The sequence below is a fragment of the Bacillus rossius genome, chromosome 8 (assembly GCF_032445375.1).
Source record: "Bacillus rossius redtenbacheri isolate Brsri chromosome 8, Brsri_v3, whole genome shotgun sequence".
In the NCBI taxonomy this organism is placed as follows: Eukaryota; Metazoa; Arthropoda; class Insecta; order Phasmatodea; family Bacillidae; genus Bacillus; species Bacillus rossius.
The window spans coordinates 21,216,420-21,230,222 of NC_086336.1; the positions used below are offsets into that span (position 1 = coordinate 21,216,420).

The 13,803-nt window shown below is 37.3% G+C and overlaps 1 protein-coding gene across 3 annotated transcripts in view; it reads right to left on the bottom strand.

Annotated features, from left to right (window-relative positions):
- The window catches only part of LOC134535569 (regulator of nonsense transcripts 2-like), a 204,821-nt gene that overhangs the window by 175,816 nt on the left and 15,202 nt on the right, over positions 1–13,803 (bottom strand). For all 3 annotated transcript variants that reach the window (XM_063374757.1, XM_063374755.1, XM_063374756.1), the window contains 3 exons: positions 9,585–10,958; positions 8,386–8,547; positions 6,622–6,852 (listed from right to left, as the gene is read on the bottom strand). In XM_063374757.1, coding sequence (XP_063230827.1) covers positions 6,622–6,852; positions 8,386–8,547; positions 9,585–10,955 — 1,764 coding nt within the window. In that variant the 5' untranslated portion in view covers positions 10,956–10,958. The remainder of the gene's footprint in view (positions 1–6,621; positions 6,853–8,385; positions 8,548–9,584; positions 10,959–13,803) is intronic.

A 13,803-nucleotide genomic window follows, 5' to 3' on the forward strand; every position in this document is an offset into this window, starting at 1 on the left:
CTTTCAGTAGTTTCTCCAACACTGCACTTTTTCTCCATTGTTCAACAAAACATAACAACAATGCACTTTGGTACTCACTTAGTTTAATAAAACACATAAATACTATCAATAACACTCATTTACTGAAATGCTTAATTGACTGTTATGTATAAGCACCAATCTTACTTCTTTCATGGCAACTGCCTGTGACGGACTGACATGGAAGCTATATTAAATAATGCTGCTGTAAGGGGAAGGCAGGTTCGGACATGCACAAGGTCACACACAGCCCGCCTTGTTCTCTCTCTATGCACGGATTGTATCAGTTGCTGCCCTTATGGCTTATCTCCTGGGAAGATCTTGCATCTGGATCTGGAAGAGGGCGAGCACAGAAGACGGGGGAAGGGGTGTGTGAAGTCCGCAGCCAGGCACAAACACAAAAAATTAGGTAAACTACACTGGCAGTTGTTTATGTATTTGCGAGTGGAAAAGGAACAGGATGGTGTCATGGCACGAATGCAGGGCTTTGACAGCGTGGGAAACAGGAAGCAGCAAGTAAGATAATTTATTTTATAAAAAAGTGTGTGGGATACCAAAAGAAAAATGTGGTATTTTAATCATCTGTATATAATTCAGAAACAGTCAGGAAAATAGCGGCCAAAGCAGCTTTTTAATCAAAATTAAATAATTAACTCATTTTTGTTTATTGAAGTAAAAAAACCACGAATCTTACTGTTTAATGTGGTAGAACATATCTTTTAGAACAAAAATAAAATAGAGATTTCATGATTATTCTCTTCCCTTTATGAGATTTAACATTTTCCGTAAAACTCTACATTTTGTTTCGATAATCATAAAAATTACACTGAGATTTTTTTATGGTTCCAAATAAACACTTAGTAGTTTTGTTCATTTTTTATATTATTCCTGCTACATTGATCCAAACATAAAAATTTTTTCATACAAAATGGTTAGTAAATAAAAATATATGAATTTTTTTCCATTGTACAACACATCTAGTTAACGGCGGCCAGATGATTAAAATGCCAATAATCCATAAACTTTAAGGGGCTGTAAAATCTAAACCACTAGCGATAGAGCAAAACAAATTGGTATGGTTACTTACATCAATAAATTGAACAACCATGCCAAGTTTAGTCAAAATCTGAGACGGTGGGTATCAAAAATAGTTTTTTTTGGTTGATTTGGTATGGACTGACCCTATCATAAGTAAGTACAAGTCTTTAATCCAGTACAATCCGATTACAGTCATGCTAGTTTATCAAACATCAATATAGTTTAACTGCAATACCAAATAATCGGCATAGAACAAAAACCTCTTATCTCACAAAATTACAAACGCCACAAATTATGCATGGTTTTCTGACTTACCATGGTTGCCTAGCAACATTGGTGTTTTTTTTTCCTTTCCAGAGCACAAAAAAATACATTATTATTGTCATTTTGGCTCGCAAACACGAGGTTTTTTTTACGGAATAATGCAAAACAAATATACAGTTTTATATACATAATTGTATCAGAGATACAAAGTGAAATTTAACCCGGTGTAAAACATAAAACACTTAACTGAAACTGCAACACACTAACGATAAACTCTGAGCAAACTAAAACATCACCAGCAGAGTAAAGGTGAGATTCCTTTGACGTGACCGGCCACCGCTACTGAAACGACTGACGACCGCATTTTATCTGCATTTCCTTTTGTGATACCATGAACAATCACACTTAATAAACAACAGATTACTTCTAATATACCTTTTGGTGAAAGAAGACAACAACAAAATTCAAGACAATGTCGGCCAGTTATTACGAAAGAATGACAGTCTATAAATTAAGGTAATGTTATTATTCAAAGCAAGAATAGAAAAAATTATGAAAATAAATTAAAAAAATAGAGTAAAGAGTATAATTTACACAACTGTATTTGAACAAGTACACTGTCGATTCATTCTAAAATATTAAGGTGCCAGACTGCACCAAGGAGCAGTGTGGTCAGTCACACTGCACTGCTGCTGGTCGCACACTGCTCAACATCGCAGATGCCTCAAAGCAATATGACACATTAAGAACTATTGTATCCAGTACAGTCGTCTGGTCGCCTGGATGTGGTCGCCAGTTGCAGTCGTATCATAGGAATTCAACCTTAATGCAACCTGGCAGCCAAGATCAACTGCTGGAATCCACATGAAAAAATCAGAACCTGAACGACTCGATTAATGCTAGATTACAGCATGGTTGGATTAAGGTGCCCACCTATCCAGCGGTGTATTTGTGTTAGTGAGGTGGGATATGAGCGATGCTCACTGGTGCTTCTAGCACGGTATTACCTCTAAACGCAAGCCTGTGGACATACATCTGCATCACGTTAAAATTATCACTTTAATAAGTCTTTTACTCTTTTTATATGACTACTTTCACAATTATTCCTGATCACCTCATACAAATTGCAACTAGAGCTATGCTGATACGAATCAGCAGAAGCCGATAGTTAGTTGAATAGGCTGATATTATTGAAAAATTTAAGTGTCTGTCATAACATAAAAATCAACCAGAACCCTTTTAACTTTTCGTACTACTACAAACTTTGAACTGGCATAATGTTTTAGCTACGTGTGCCAGCCTTACATATCAAAAATTAAACATTCTATGTTTTAATAACATTCTTGAATCTAACACATCATAAAAAAATATATCACCAGCATGGCAAAGTTAAATAAGAACAAAAACTTGCTTTATTTAGAGCATTGCTACCACTACAAACAATACCAACTGCTTGAAATGCAAAGAAAAAATGTTTGTAATATAGTGACAGGAACATTTTTTAATAAACTTGCATAAAGTTTATAAATTGAATTAAAAAATAACAATAATATAGGCATCCACATACCATAAATTAGATTTACTGTTTCCCATGTAAAGCAACCACATGAAATATATCTCCATATAAATGTTTGGTACCGTAAATTTTCGCTGGTATTGAAATTCCTGTTTTTTAATTGTAAATATGTACAAAGTTTCACAATTTTGCACAGTTTAAGTTCTTTTTTTTTTAATTTGTATTTTGTGAGTCAATATATTTCATAGTAACCTATTATTAAATAATCTATTTTATATAATTACATATTAAATATTAAATTTTCCAGCCTCTATTAGAAAATCATGTTTCAAAAAGCAACTAACATGTTGTTAACAAACAAATAAAAACAAGCTAAAAGTAAGAGATAAAAAAAGAGAGAAGTTATGTGCCATTTATAAACTAAAATACATGTGCATTCGCATTGTATGGTTTTCTTAGAATGAGTCATTTTGGGTATATAGTAAAAATATAAAAAAAAATTTAACCAAAAAATATTTTTTCCTGTATCCATTCAGAATCAGTGAATCGGCAACAGTTGCATCGGTATATCGCCAAAATTTTGTGAATCGGTAGAGCTCTATCAGTAATTCATCGTATTGTTACAAATGCGAGAGACCAGACCGCGATGCCAGTTTCGGAGCTGGCTGGCAGCCCTGCACGGTCACGTGGCGTTCACTGACATAAGGCATACCACGCATGCCTGGCCAGATTACAAGAGTCGTCGCTACCCCCTCCCTCCTCCGCTCACCACATGTCACCCTGCCTCGGCGCTGTTATCTGACGTTGAGTGGCCTTGGGAATTCCGTGGGCCACCGCATGAACGAGAGAAGCTATTCTCGACTGTTCAAGCGTCGGGTTGGCCCCAGATGACACAACTCGTCATAACTGCTCTTGTTAATTCGAGAAGGGCGTCATAGACTACCTACTTAAGCAGCGACGCTGGCCTCTGCAGCAGTTTGGTGACAAAGTTCTGCGACGGTGTTTGGTGACAGAGTCCCACAACTGTGAGTGCTGTGAGTGCCGCGTGTGCGGCGAGAGTTCGGTGACAGAGTTCCGGAGTTCCATGAGTTCCGCAAGCGAGGGAAAGTGTGACTTCGGCGAAGAGGGTGAGAAACCCCATCTCGAGAGTGGTGCGATGCGGAGTGACGGAATTAAGAGTGGACTGAGTGGCGCGAGACTGTGTATGTTTATCAGGCGTGAGGTAAGGGGAGAACCACTGACTCCAGTGAGGAGTGCGGACTGTGGAACTTGACAGATATTGAGTGATCTGAGAGTAAACATTTTTAAAGTGCAAGTAATTGCTAATTGGTGACTAGGCATTTTTAAGTAAGATTATTTATTATTGATGAAAATATTAGTAATCAATAAAACTGTAATAAAACATAATTGGGCTAAACTTTATGAACCCAGTTTTTTCCCCACATTATAAATCGTAACAATAAACATTACTATCATTCGTTTAGTGTCTTTTAGTTAATATAACTAAAATCATGTGACTAATATATCTCCAAATACAACACCCAACAAACAGCCATCTTACTACATGTGTGTGTGTCTGTGTGTGTGTCTGTCTGTGTGTCTGTCCGTGAGTGTGTGTCTGTCTGTGAGTGTCTGTGTGTCTGTATATGTGTGTGTGCATGTGTGTGTGTGTGTCTGTGTGTGTCTGTGTGTGTCTGTCTCTGTCTCTGTATGTCTCTGTCTGTCTCTGTCTGTATGTGTCTGTCTCTCCCTCTGTGTATTGTGTGTCTGTCTGTGTGTGTGCATGTATGTGTGTGTGTGTGTGTGAAATATTGTGGTTCTACCATCCCTGAAAAACCAACCCTGATTACATTGGTGGGAGGCAAGTGTTCCTACCATTCTACTGCCATGGTCACAACTAGATCCAAGTTGTATTTGTACCAGACACAAAAGTTTACTCGTAACTTAAAACATGTGGGAAGTTTTTTCAGTGTTATTTAAAGACAGAATGTGTCCAATTATTGGATATAAGTTTCATATGTCTTTATCACACTTTCCAAACAGAGCAATTGTTAGAGTGTGTGTGTGTGTGTGTGTGTGTGTGTGTGTGTGTGTATATGTGTATATGTATGTATGTATATATATATATATATATATATATATATGTGTGGGTTTTCCCAAATTCATTCCATATTTAATTTCTAACTACCTATTACCTTCTCCTTATGTGATTTTAGCGGTAATCATAATGTTATAAGGCAGAGATATGAAGACAAAGGTGTAATTAGGGCTGGACCGATACCACTTTTCACCGATTCCACCGATAGTGATTCTTATGGGCCGATACTGCCAATACTCGATGCCGATACTAACCAAAGAAATGTTTCTGTTATGAAAGGATATTTTACTTATAAAGTATTTTTTAATTTCATATTATAGTAGAGTACCGTCAAACGGTCAAAACACTTACTAACATGCATCTTACAATAATAATAAAACACACACAAATACTTTTTTTTCGGCCCACATGTTTAAGCATTGGCCCACCTCGTGATATTTTTACATGGCAGAAAGTACATGTAGCCTTGGTATCTTCATTTGATTGAAGAGTGAAGTATTTCCAAACTTCACTTCTCTTCCCAGCCATATCATCACAATCAGAAAAATCTTTAAAATACAACTATAGATTTAGATTTTAACAATTCAAGCTAACGTAAATACTAAATTGAAAACAAACACAACAACATAACATTAGCAAAGCCATAGATATATAAATAACATGGAGATGGGGCAAGCTACTCAGATGTTCTTCAGCAACTGTTTCCATGATCGCGTGTGCTGTAAACGTGATCGCGAGTGCAATTTACTTTATCGCGAGCACTGGTAAACGTAACGTGAGGCTGTCTTTGCTCCACAGTTGGCAATGAATATTTTTTTAATTTATTCATTCAGTTTTTGTTCAGTGGATCCCATATGGAGTTAAGGGCTCTGGGATATAGAACAAGTCAAGTCAATTTTATACAGATAATACATATATAAATAATACTGCAAAAGTACAATTATTAAACATTATAGATTAAATTTGTACATAAGAAATGGTATAAACTCAAGTTTAGGACATTTTTACATTTATAGTATGCACGTCTCTATGGTTCTCGGGCTCCATTGTATTTTTAAAACAATCAACACGACCAGTTTTCTTTAAAACAGTAGCACTGTGGGGAGGAAACTTAGGGTAATAGTGCATAAATTACAAAATTAGGCAAATATTTTAAAAATTAGTTTTGACTTACAAAAAAAACCAGTTGCGTGAAATACTATTACTTAGTGATTTTTTATAACAAAAACAATACAACACAGTTTAAGAACTTGGACTGAGGTATCGGCACGAAGTATCGGCAAATATTTTACAGATGCTGCAGATGCCGATACTCTGAATATCGGCCGATACTTAAGAATCGGAATCGGCATCGGCCCAGCCCTAGGTGTAATGCAAGTCTCTTGAGTGCTTTAAGTTGTGCTGGGTGTTTCATGGCTAAATATTATCCTGAAAACACATGATTTTGCAGTTTTTACTCTTTCAAAAATAGTTAGAAAATGAAATGCGAAAACAGAACTACTCATCCGTTCAAGGCGTATTCTTAAAATCTTTTTGTAAACAGACACCATTCTGATATCTTGAGCAGTTTTTAAAGAGTGTGGTATTTTCTGAAGCCTTGCACACTGTATGTGTGCCCTGGTAGGCAGGGCCCTCAAAAGCTTTTAATGCAATGAAGAATGGGGTGCCCACAGATGGGGATGCGAACCTTGTCATCCTTCCGTATGGCCATCACCTTCTGCCAGTTCTCCAGCAGGTGGGCAGCGAAGTCTGCGTAGTCCCGATGCAGCGCGCCGCACAGCTTCACCACGTGCGGCACGTCGCTCATCTTGAGCTTCGCCTCCACTAGAGCGGCTGCCACCTCGCTCACGTACTTTGTCAGGTTCAAGGTCGCCATGTCCCTCAGCAGCGGCTCCAGCTGGCTGGCCGCAAACATTTTCTACGAGGGAAGGCCCACGCGTTAACAAGAATTGAAGGTCATTAACAAATGAGTGAACTACAGCTTGACATATTGTCCACATTATGATAATTATTTATTTATTGATTCTTTATTTGTAACATGCCTACTCTATGTGTCTAATATCTGTAAACTTGAGTGCCACAAGGAAAGGACGTGTCATTGTTAAAGTGTCCAATTCAGTTGTGAGGGTTGAGAGAGGGCGAAAACCTTCCTTTGATATACCGCCACACTATCTCCAGCAGAACAGAAATTTTTGACAGCAGTGTAAAATTTCTTTCCTGTGGCACTGAAGCTCACAATATGTGGTGTGAAGTATATCAACAGTTACATAACTTTTGACATAGGCTCAATACAAAAAGTGACATACAAATTATGAACATAACACTAGACTAGACTAGTAATAATAAACAAAACTATACAATAGGGTATGCACTACATACATGTAGGCACCACTCACCAAGAGACAAGACAAATACTACAAGACAAACACAAAATAAACATAAGCACAAAACACATAAAAACAAGAATAACACACATTATTACAAAAACATACTGGTAACATGTGAAACTAATAATAATAATAATAATAATAATAATAATAATAATAATAATATAGATGATAATAATGTTAATGTAACAATAATTAAACACTATGCAAAATTAAAAAGATTAGAAAATATTAAAATATGGACTAAAATCTAAAGCACAAATGTATTCAACATATTACATTTAGCAGTACAAAGTTAAGCATCAAGAAATGGTATGATGAGAATGGAGCTTTGAGGATTGCAAGAATGGTGGTAACAGAAATAACATTATAAAACCCACCAGTTTCCCAATTGTGAAATATTATGGTTCGACCACACCTTGAAATCCAACCCTGATTACCATGGTGGGAGGCAATTAATCAACCTTTCTACCGCCATGGTCAAAACTTGATACAAGTTGTGTTTGTAGCAGACAAAAAAGTTTGCTCATAACTCATAACTTTAAAAGCATGTGGAAAGTGTTTTCAGTGTTGTTTGCAAACAGAATGTGTCCAATTATTGGATATTATTTTCGTATGTTTATCACACTTTCCAAACAGAGCAATTGGTCGAGAGAAAAAATTGTTAAAAATTGCCAACTAAGAGCTCGCTCTTATTACATTATACGTCTTTGGAGTTCAACTAGCAACATTTGTAACAAAGTTCATTCTTAAATGCACCAATGGAATGAATAACAAACTTTTTAACTACTTGTACCTAACTCATTTTAATAACACCAGAAATTTTTAATGTAAAACTCTTAAAGAAAAATGCTAAACATGATTAATAACATTTTTGGAAAAAAATATTTCATGCAAAATAGGTTCTTTACATAGCTTCAGAGTTTTTTTGTATCTTGTTAATTTCAATATTGGCTCTTATCCACTAGATATGAATCAAATTTAAAGATAGAATATATCAACTTCCCAAAAAAAACATTTGCATTACATATGTAATTAAATACATACAGCAAAATTATACTCACAAGTTTTCTGACAAACGATGTATTCTTCTTAAGACTGGAATCCAACTTGGAAAAATAAGAGTCATCTGGTCTTAAATTTGCCACATTCTGATTAAGCTGCCTCAGCTTCGCCATGGTGGTCAAGCGTTCATTTGCTTCAGCAATGTACATTTCCAATTCATTCTGTGGAAAATAATAATTATACACTAGAGTGTCACAAAATTTAATTACACAACACTAAAAATAAAGAAATATGAAGTAGCTATCCCACAACCCCAAAGATAACACGCCCACACAGGATTCCTAGCATGGGTCGGGTCTACAAGATATGTTTTGCATCCATAACATTAATATTAATAACTAATGATATGTATATTTTTACCTTCAGATTTTTAATTTTTTAATAATAAAACCCTAATTGAAGATGCCTTGTTGGTTTTTAGTATGATGGGTATCAAATTTGTAACAAAATTTCCCTGATTTTACAAGACCAAATTACAAATTTCTGTGACTAATTTTTTTACTATAATATATATTTGGCAATTTTCTGAAGGAAAAAAAATCCAGTCTCCTCCATCCCCAAAGCTGGCCTAGTTCAAACAGAATGTTGCATATGTAATTTTATAGTGTGAATGACTCTTTTGACAATACACTAATCATTATCTGAAAAAAAAAAAAATAATTTTTTAAAATCTGGGTGATGGCTAACTGGAACATGACATTTTCCCCTCAAATTACCTTTGTTGGGAAATTTACATGACTTTTCGAAAATTTATAGTAAATTCTCCCACTTTCCCTGATCAATTCCAACTTTCTTGATATTCCAGAATATAAAAATCCTGGGTACACTCAATTCAAGTTAATATGAGACTTTTATACAGAAGCTACAAAGAATATTAATATGGTGACAATTATATTTTCTATAAAATTAATAAAATATGTTTAGCTAGTCCGGCACTACATGAATATTATTTGTTTGGTTTAACAAATCAACAAGTTTATCTCTCACAGTCTGAATGTTACATGCATCAACTGTCAAAAAATTCTCACCGTATCTTCAACAAAGTATAAGTATACTACAGCAGCCGTCAAAATATCAACATACCTAAGCTAGTCAGAAATTTCAAAAATGCACTAAAACCTCTAAACACTATTAATTAAACCACTAACATACGTTTGAAACATACTGTTATCCCCTTAACCATTCAAAGTAAGCTCACCTTGTATTTTATGTCATCACTTTCATCAGTCAAAGTTGGTTGACTTTCTGATGTAATCAAAATAACATCTCTCCGATCGAAACTAGTTTCGGTTACAGGTGACGAATCCTGCAGGGTAAGATCAGCACAGGAAATGTCTGGTCTCTCCGGGGCATTACCCATGCCAGAACTAGTGCTCACCACATTTCCAGCAGATGTTATAACCACGCCATGTTCCAGCCCTGCATCTACAGCACTGGTGTCACCGCACCCAGCCAACTTACTCGCACTTTCCACCACGGCATCCACCGTGCCTCTGCAAACTTCTACAGCTTCTAGTTTTCCTTGGTGCTCTACAAATTTCTCAGTGGAATGTTCTAATAAGTCAGCAGATGAGGAATCTTTTCGTGCACTGTCGTTTAATTCACCTACCCCATTTTCAGAAATCTGATAAGTTTCACCAACCATAACACAGATATCCTTGATGGTATCAACATCTGTGGTGCCTTTCTCAATTAACTGGATGCTGTCTGTACTGGACGTTGCTTCGCACAGTGAATCACGTGAGGAAACAACTGCAGGTAAGTGAGCATCAGCTCCAACAAAGCCTTCGGGGAAAATATTGCTGCTTTTCTTTCCTGATACTTCCAATTCCACGCTCAGTTCATCCACTTGAGTGGCGCTGACTTCACTATCATCTGCATTTAGCTCTTCACCTTCGACAGAATTCTCTTGTAAATCTTTGATCAAAGAAAAATCAAGCTTGTCGTTATCTGTCACCATCTGATGTTCTATTGGCAGGGAGGTATCATTTTCATCATTTTCAGCAAGGTGGTTGACAACCTCATGTACACTGCTGTGATTACTGTGCTGATCGCACTCAACCCCACCACTGCCGCCCAAATCTCGAATTATTGTGGATTCCAGCTCCGATACATCCACTATTTTCCCTTCCAAATCAGAATCTTCTGCCAAGGACACTATGTCCTTTGACAAACAATCGTACTTACTGCACTCTAACTCACAGATGTTCTTGATGGCACTAAAAACATCTGTGCTGTTTGCTGTCAGCTTGCTGCGACTGAATTCAGACAGCAGGGCCTGACTGTCTTGGCACTCTGCATTCGCAGAACTCTCGTCGACAGAGTTGGTTTCACACTCCGATGACTCTGTCCCGCTCTGACCGCCATCGCTGGCATCACACTTGGATGAGCTATCCACGCCAGAAACACCTTCATCTGGAAGGTAGCTTTCCGTGGTTGAAGCCTGGCCATTTTTCTTCTGCAGTCGTCTGCTGCACCTTTCTTCGTGTTCTCGTCGCCAACTTTTTGCCCTACGCTCTGGAACAACTCTATCAGTTGGACTTCCTGGTTCCATATCTGTAGAAACCATAACCTGAAAAAAAAAATAATAAATTTAAATCTTAGTTATTTAGTATCAAATTACAATGAGAATAATCTTCTTGAAAATTATTTTTATGGTGTCCCATCTACCTGGAATATTGTTTTTACTGTTCGGGCAAAAGTAAAGAAGCTTGGTTATGGACAGATGATTTAAAGTGATCAATTGAGTCATTACTGGGATTTGAGCCATTTACATTTTACATTTTTCAGCAATTTCAATGCTTGTTTCAGATGCTTCAAAGCACAGGCTTTGATTAACTTCATCACAGGATTGGGTTTATCCCAACATAATTACTCTCTCACTTCAAATCACCTTTTGGAGCTTTTTGTTTTTTAATTTACAACAGTGTAGTCACTAAAGTTCTGTATCCATTAGTTAAAGAAGACTGGCCACATCTGGCACTAAACTTCAACATTAAACTTGATTTAATAACTAAGGAGAAAACTTTTTCCACATTTAGAAACTACAGTAATTTTTTTTTGTAAGCTTATATAATGTGATTACAGAATGGGACTGGTCAGATATATTCAACTTTAGTGAACATAGTACGGTTGATTACCTTACTTCTACTATGTGTGAGTATATCAATTTTTATATCCAAATTATTACATCAAGCTATCCAAATTGGTACTCCAAACTACTTATGCAGACATTAATATCCAAAATAATTTATCATAAATTATGAAAACAAACATGAACTCATACTACTGTGCATTGTTTTATACTATTGTAAAGAAGCCAAGTATCTCATTTTGGGTGATATTGTTCTCAGCTGTTCGTTCCCCTCTTAAAATTTATTTCAATTATCATATTAATAATGGTGTACAGCCCAACAAATTAAAAAATTCTAAGGTTATTCCTATGCACAAGAAAGGTAACCAATGAATTATAGGCCCATATCTCTCCTCAAAGGGTTTGCTAAAGTCTTTGAAAAAATCCATTTTTAAATATCTGGATTTCAATGTAAATATAGACTAACTAAAACTCAGCATGGCTTTATAAATGGCATAATTACAACAACTAATTTACTAACATTTCTAAATCCAATTTATTCCAAAATAATAACAAGCAAGCCATGTGGATGCTTGCTATTTTGATCTAGCAAAAGCATTCATTACCGTAAATAATAACATCTTAAGTTATTAAATACTACCTGAAATACCTGATGTTGCCCGGGCTAAACACATCATAATATAAGGAGCACTACAGAGTTTCAAGTCTGTAGGACACACACTTGAAAAATGGGAAATTTTGATTTTAAAGTCCCACTGATTGTACAATCTTGGTACATAAAGGCTGCATCAGCAAAACCAGGACGCCAATCTTCAGTTTTATTTTGTGGGAAGGCAGTAAAGATGTGACGGACAGACCAAACAATAGTGCGTTACAAATTAAAGGCAACGCCATCTGTTGACAAAGTTATGAACTAAACTGTTATTAGCACCTTTGGTTCGCTGGCAACTGCAAGCTTCACTAAGCAGATGGGTTTTTCCCAGGAAAAGGATAGGAAGTTGACAGACCTCACTATACAACCATGGGGTGGACATAGAGAAATTACACTATTTTTGTGTCTATGACCTACTTCCTATGATTTTCTATTATAAAACTGAATTTGCCCCTTTTTCACTCCCTTAGGGATGGAATTTCATAATTATATGCAGTCTATGTCACACTCCAACCCATAAACTAACTATATGCAAAAAAATCATGTTGATCCGTTGCTGTGTGAAAGGACAAACAGACAAACCCACTTTCACATTAAGTCAGGATCTAATAAATACCTGGACTGGTTTTCAAGTTATCTAAAAGATAGAAATGTGTTTCAATAAAAAGTTTAAAATCCAATTTACACGTGGCTAGATCTAGTGTTCCATAATAGTGTGTAGTATTTAAACTGTCGCCTCTTCTTTTTAATATATTCATAGATTATATTGTAACGAATGTGAGCAAGGCCACGACATGCGCAGGTGCAGAGCTGGCTGGCGGCTGCCGCAACATGAGATGTGCCGTGCGCACCTGGGTTGCCGCTTTATCTCCCTCCAGCCCTCCGCTCCCCCCGCGCGGCACTGTTTATTTGACATCCGAAACCTGCCAACTGCGGAGTTACGCGAGCCACCGACACGTGTTTTCGAGAGATTTCTGCCGTCGGGACGGCTCGCGATGACGTGACTGGAACCGGCCGCTCTCGTGAGTTCCGGAATTGCGCCGGGTCCTATATATATATGCCCGAGGATGTCAGGGCAGGGAGTCAGTTCGGAGTGTTCAGTCGGGAGTTCTCCCACAGCGGAGTTTCCAGGCGATAGTGCCGCGGGTGCGGCAGAGTGGCGAAGTCCTTGGACGAAGGTTCCAGGGCAGGGAGTGAGTGAGTTCAGTGGAGTCGGGAGTTTTCCCGCGGCGGAGTTTCCGGGCGATAGAGTCGCGGGCGCGGCGGAGTCCCAAGCGAAGTTGAGGAGTCGAGCGGAATCCTCGGCGAAGGGGAAGTGCGTCGGCGGCAGGCGGAGTGTTGCGACGGAGTCCCGCGGCGGAGACCCACGAGGGGTGCTGCGGCGAGAGTTGAGCCAGAGGTGCGGCCCAGCGAGGTGTGTGGAACGAGTGACTGGGGAATAGACCTTTCTTGAAGTGTAATTAATTATTTGCCATTTTAGAAGATTTTTGTTAAGTGACATAAGTAGTGGCAATAAATAAAACTGTGTAGTGTAATAAAATCTTTCATTGGGCTATCCTTTGCGAATCCGCGGTAAATCATAACATTTTTGGTGTCAGAAGTGGGATAGACCTAATTAATAGATTTAGGATTCAGTTACATTATTAGAATAAAATTTAAGGATTTAATTTA